This window comes from Myripristis murdjan, chromosome 4, assembly GCF_902150065.1.
Source record: "Myripristis murdjan chromosome 4, fMyrMur1.1, whole genome shotgun sequence".
NCBI lineage: Eukaryota > Metazoa > Chordata > Actinopteri > Holocentriformes > Holocentridae > Myripristis > Myripristis murdjan.
This window is the reverse complement of record NC_043983.1, coordinates 1,659,312-1,665,657: the sequence shown is the minus strand read 5'-3', so window position 1 is coordinate 1,665,657 and position 6,346 is coordinate 1,659,312. Positions and strand designations below refer to the sequence as shown.

The 6,346-nt window shown below is 41.1% G+C and overlaps 1 protein-coding gene across 1 annotated transcript; it reads left to right on the top strand.

Annotated features, from left to right (window-relative positions):
- The first annotated feature begins 504 nt into the window (after window positions 1-504).
- nppc (natriuretic peptide C) lies at window positions 505-5,814 on the top strand. Its single transcript, XM_030050000.1, has 3 exons — window positions 505-728; window positions 1,890-2,186; window positions 5,539-5,814. Exons 1-2 carry the CDS (start codon window positions 636-638, stop codon window positions 2,160-2,162), a joined length of 366 nt encoding a protein of 121 aa, XP_029905860.1. The 5' UTR covers window positions 505-635; the 3' UTR covers window positions 2,163-2,186; window positions 5,539-5,814.
- Window positions 5,815-6,346: the final 532 nt, after the last annotated feature.

The window sequence follows — 6,346 nt, the reverse complement described above, 5'->3', positions numbered from 1 at the left end:
GAACAAAGAATCAATGGGATAAAAAGAAAGAAAGAAAGAAAGAAAGAAAGAAAGAAAGAAAGAAAGACTAACTACATCATATTTTGGAGAATACCTGAAGCAAGTGAAACTGGTCGAAATCCCGAAGAAAAGTTTTAATACTATGAATTGATAAGTTTTGCAGTATATGCGGCTGCCACCTCCATCTTCAACATTTGATTCCACCTTCAGTTTCAGCGATCTCAGCCACACATCCCTAGAAGAAATAAAATTCAGAGAGAGAGAGAGAAAGGTGTATTTGGATATCCCTTATCTCATTTCCCGAAACCCACAGTGACCGGAGTTTGTATCATGTAATTAATCAGCGGCGTGACGCGCTCGGAGGCAGGTACAGCGAAAACAGGGAGTTGGCGAGGTATCTGGGAGGAAGGAGGACCATTACGCAGGTTATCATGACATCACCACGGCTGGCTATAAAGTGGTGAGGACTAATACACAGAGTTAGAGGAACACTTGAGGAGCCTTTGGGTAAAGGACGGACTGAGCTAAATAAGCCTTTGGGGTTTCCCAGCTGACAGTCTGCCATATAGCCTTCCTTTTCTGAAGTTCACCGCAGAGGAATCTCTTCTACATAACAGAGAGAAGAAAAACTCAAAATGAACTTGTCGCACTTAGTAGCTTGTGGACTTATGATCACCCTGCTTTCAGTAAGGACGGCAGCGAAACCTTTGACTCAGGCGCAGCAGAAGGTAAGAGAAAACCACTGATGTTCTTGTTATTAAAGAGTCAAACAGTTTCTTAGTTTTACAGTCTGAGGGCTGCTGGCTGCTGAGCGAGTTGAGGTGCTGTGGTCCAGGCGCTCAAGGCTGCTCATTTGCGCATCCGAGTTCGTGACTTAAGTCATGTTTAACAGTGGGGACAACTACGTTTCAGTTGGCACTCTGCTTCTAGAATAACTTAGTGAATGCTCTTTTTTCCTCCGTTCCTTCTTTTCTTTATATTAACACCGATTGGAAAGAAACAAAAAGTGGCTTTCGAATATATGCCAATCATCTGAATTTCAAATATATTATGTTTTGCTCCCCTCGTATCGTTTGTCGCTTTGAAGCGCACGGCGAGGTGAGCTCGCAAAGGCTCCAGAGGGCTTCAGGTGAAACCGTTAGACCACATACATAACGTGTTTTATTTATGTGGCCATTTTGCGCGATGAAGATATTAACGGCTCCAGTTATCTGTCGAAATCAAAGTAATCCAAACCAAACATTTCCGTGCGTAAAATCGCCTTTACGCATGGAATGTAATCAAGACAAAAATAAATAAATAAATAAATAAATAAAAATTAAAAAATAAAATAAATAAATAAATAAATCCAGACTGCAGGAAAGAACCTGCAAGAGTGGGATTTGTCAGAGGGATGAATTTCTGTTGACTGTAAGCCAATGGCACAGAGTGCGTTTCATCCTGAAGGAGCCGACCGAGGGCACCTGTCTCCCTCACGCGCTCTCGGGACTTGACAGCGGTGTCTGCACGCGGCCTGACTGTCACATAGTCGAAACCAGAATGCGTAACCCTTGCGGGAAATAACTCCATGCCTGAAATGATTACCAGTGAAGCTCGCACGGAGCAGCGCTGCATCTTGCGAGTCTATTTGGAGGTTGGGCGTCAGTCCCAACCTGTTAACTTATTTCCGCCGATGTGAGGCAAGTGCAAACAGGACCAGCATTCATTATCTAGATCTCAATTATAGCGCCGAGCCTAAAAGTTGGCGAGGATTTTCTCGACAGAGCGACGCTCTGGGGGTTTGAAGATATGAAACAAGATAAAGTTTTCTCTGAACGTGCATCATTTTTCTCATCGATGTCTTGCCAATTGTGGCAGAATTTATGTATTTTTTTTATTCTTTGTTACAGTCTCTTAGAAGTTTGCTGGGCGAGGAGCTGGCGGAGTTTCTGGAGTCAGAGGAGAGGGAGAGGAGGCTGGACACCGTGCGCTCTCGGATACGCTTATTGCGAGATTTACGCATGGACACCCGGGCCAGGGGGATGTGGGCGCGCCTCCTGAACGACCAGCCCGCCCCAAGGAGACACAAGTCGGGCACCAAGAAAGGAGGGTCCACTGCGCGGAGTGGCTGCTTCGGACACAAGATGGACAGGATAGGAACCATCAGCGGCATGGGCTGCTAGAGCTGGAGCAGCGAGGCTGTGCTGGTGAGGATCACTGCCGTACTGTGACCAGGAGGGATGTGCGGAGGGAAGGGAGAGGGAGGGCGGGGCAAGAGGAAGCAAGTAAGCACAAAGAAAGCAAGCAAAGCGAGAGAGAGAGAGAGAGAGAGAGAGAGAGAGAGAGAGAATCCCCTATGGATTTCATGTTCAGCAACAGAGTGGGAGAAGAGAGAAGGGAAGGAAGAAGGGCAGGGAGAAAGAGTTCAAGTGAAATTTTCTTTCTCTGATCTCATGTAGGCTGCAGGGACAGAAAGACCCTAAGGAATGAAGACAGCGCAAAGAAGGAAAGGAGAGAGGAAGGAAAAAGAGAATCAGCCAGATGAAAAGAAAGAAAGAAAGATAAAGTATCATTCCATGCAAAGCAACAGAGTGGGATGTGGGAAGGAAAGAGGGTTAAAGGTAATTTTTTTGTTTCGTAGTCCTCGAAAGCTGTCATGAAGGCTGCAGGGACAGGAGGACGACAGAGAGCTTAAAGGAAGGGGGAAGGAGGAAAAAAGGAAATCAGCCAAATGAAAAGAAAGCAAGACAAAAAGACAGAAAGAAAGGAAAACATTGAAGGTCTGTGGTCTTGCTCATTGCAACAAAGATGAAGGAGGGAAGGAAGGAAAGGAAGAAGGGAGCAAGACAGAGAAAGAAAGCAAGAAAACAACAAACAAATAAAAGGGAGGAAAAGTCAAATGAGTTTTCTTAAAGGTTCTTTCAGAACATTGCACACGTCACACTAACCCTTAGACAACTTAGACGAAGAAGCTACAGCAGAGAGCAGAGCAGCAAGTGGACGTTCTGTCAGTGTGGGTGAAAGGTCAACTTGATGTACAGCAGGAAACCACATTAAGCTTTTCACATCTGACCTCTGCTGCCAGCATGCTAAAGTTCAGATTTGAGGCCGTCTTGGAGACCGAGCGTGATGTCCCAAGATTGTGATGTCATCAAGCCTTGACCTGTAGCCATTTCAGCCCGTGTGCTGAGGACTCTGTGCACACAGAAAAGTGATGGCTCTAAAATGGTTCTCTAATAACCCATGTGCTTCCATGAAAAAACCAACAACTACTCAAGAACCACTTTATTTAGTGGATGGCTGAAACAAACATCCAAACAAACAAACAAAAAAAGGATTCCTCATTGAACCAATGGCTGTAGTTTGAGGTAATTTATTGGTTAAAGTTCTTGGAAGAATCATTTCTGGCTCTATTTTGAGCTAACTATTTTGAAAAAGGTTCTTTACATTATCATTAGCTCAAATATATATATATGTATATATATATATATATATATATATATATATATATATATATATATATATATATATATATATGTATACTTTTTTGATGGGTTATTGAAGCACCTTTGTTGTTTCAAACTGTTTGAAGAAACAGTTCTTTAAAGCAGCAGTTCTCAAAGGTTCTGAAGAATTTTCCCATTTCAGGTTCCTTCATTTGCTAAATTATTAGAGGAGACCTACAAGCTTAAAATGATTTGGTGCTTTGCAAGAAATAAAGGTGATATTAGAGAAAAATCTGTAAAATAGACATGATAATGACTGTATATAGTAGAAATGCTATTTCATAAATCACCTTGCGGCCCCCTGGAGGTTCCTGACTCCCAGCTTTAGAACCCCTGGTCCGAAAGAGCCTGAACCAGAAAAGGTTCTCCCATGACGTCACTCTTACAGAACCACGTTTGGTTCCTGTTGGCACCTCTCTTTTTCTCTGTGTATGTGGGAACCAGTCCAAGGAGTATTTAGGAAGTGGATGCTTAGATATGTGTACATGTCATCCTGAACGGTGCAGTCTGCCGGGGCCGGCCTGAATGCTGCAGCTTAGCAATCAGAGGAACAGCCCTTCTTGGAACAAAGAGATTAGAGGTCAAGTTAAAGGAAAAGAGTGAGAGAGCCAGAGAAAGGAAGTGGGGATGGGCAGAAACACACACATACACACACAAACACACACACACACACACACACAGAGAGAAAGAGAGTCCCTGATGAGTGGCAATGTAATATTCTGGAAAACGTGGGTGGGCAGGTGGGTTTCAAAGTGAGGTCTGGGGTCTCTGAAGGTCTTCCACGGGGTCCTCAGCACCGTGTGTTTATAATTTAAACACAAGAAATCTGATTTTATTTTATTACATTACATATATACAGTTTTCTTGTGATAAAAAAAAAATCCTTGCTGATTTTCTGAGAATGTTTCTGCTAATTTTAACGTTGGGCTTTAATGTCACCTCTTTAAATTTATTTGACAAGTATGACACCTAGACAGTTTCACTATTAACACAAAGCAAAATATCTTCATATCAGAGTCCTGAAAGCAAAATCACTTCAAGTGGACTTCCAGGCCTTAATGAGTCAACTTGGAGGTCTGGAATAAGAAAAAGTTCAGAAAACCACTGCTCTGGTCAATAAAACAACAACAACAAAGCCTTAAAGGGCCGACAGTAGTGGATGGAGTAATGAGGAAGTCTAGGCAACACACACGGGCCCCTGGGGCCTTTTTGTGGTTGGTGTGGCTATCAGTGCAATCATGACAGGACCGTGACTCAGCCCAGGGTTTGTCTGTGACTAAATCAGTGTGGAAGAGTGTTTTCACCAGATGACACCTCTCTTTCCTCCCACAGCCAGAGGCAGGATGCAGATCAGGGAGGTTGTTTTTGAGATGTAGGATGAGAGCATGAGGATAATCGTGAGAAATGGCGTGCAGAGATGTGTGGGCTGATGAGTGATGGATGGCTAAAGTGACAAACAAATCAGAAGAGCTAAATTATTTGAACTTTGAAACCCAGGAGCCTGTGGGCTTTTTAACTGATTTTTGGGGGTAATTTTATGTTAATTTTCTTGTAACGTAACTTAAATATTGTGTATTTATAATAATTACAAATATTTTTCTTGTAATTATTTCATTACTCATATTTTTTCAAATTTTGTTCTAGAGTTTTGTTACCAAATCTTTTGGTCATCTTCTTGTAAATTTTTGCTAATTTCTTGCTAATGTTTAGGTCATTTTCAGCTTTTTCCCATGTTTTTGAAAGAAAGCAAGTAAAATTACTGAGGTTTCAAATGATCTGATATAAAAATATATATATATATATATCATGTTAATAATTATCAGTATAGTTTTATTCTGTTTTTTCATTCAAATTTTCAGGTAAATGTTTGGCCTATTTTCTGGTAATCTTTTTTTATTTTTTTTTTTTTTGCTCATCGCCTCTTTGCGCATGTTTTGGAAGAAATCAAATGAATTTGCTCAGGTTTCATAAAGTTTGATGTGAGTAAGGTTGTTTTGAGAGCTGAGTCTGACCTCTCTCTCCCTCTCTCCTCTCTCTCCCTCTCTCCCTCCAGAGATCTGGACGATGGGTTTGGACAACACAGATTCAGTTTGTTCTCACCTGAGGGAAAAAGAACTTACCAAGTGACGGATTTTTGGTACGAAAAGTCACCATGACCAGCATAAATGAGGAATGAGAATGGCAACGCTACAAAACCCTTATATATATAAATATATAACGGTAAACCCATACAAACACAGACCCATACTACAAGATGGCGGACAATGGTGTAAAAACTACAAACCGCAAAGCTGTATATTGTTGCTGCTGCTGCTGTACATTCATGTACTTCATCCTCCCCTGCATAAATGTATTTATGTTTAAAAAAAACAAAACTATTTATATGTTTATAAAAAGAGATATTTATAAATATGAGTTTTATTTATGTAACATTTTGAAAATGGATGCAAACTGCAGGTCAATTCCGATTGTAACTTTTTTTTTTCCTCTTTTGTCTCAAATAGCTGTAAATGTTTTCAAAATGATAAAAGAACATTCCATGTGCACTTACAAGGCTCCTCTCTGCTCTTTGTTGAACGAGAAAAGAGTTTGTGGTTATGATGTAATCAAGTGTATGTGAGGGGTGAGATACTTGCAACTGCCTTATCTGACAAAGGTAAAACACTTAGAACCAAATGCACAACGTGAACAGAGGTGAAAGCACAGTTTATACCATTACTAGCCATCATTACGTTTCACACTCACATTTTAGGCATTTAGCACATGCTGCTCTCCAAACAGAATAAGTTTAAATTCCCCAATTACCAGAATAGCTGTTTAATGGATATTTCATCCATTGAAAAAAGAAAAAAAAATCACTC

Excerpts from the sequence above, each read along its gene's own strand:
- nppc (XM_030050000.1), top strand. The coding sequence starts at position 636 with ATGAACTTGTCGCACTTAGTAGCTTGTGGACTTATGATCACCCTGCTT. Across the intron at positions 729-1,889 it reads TGACTCAGGCGCAGCAGAAG|TCTCTTAGAAGTTTGCTGGG; the intron begins GTAAGAGAAAAC and ends TCTTTGTTACAG.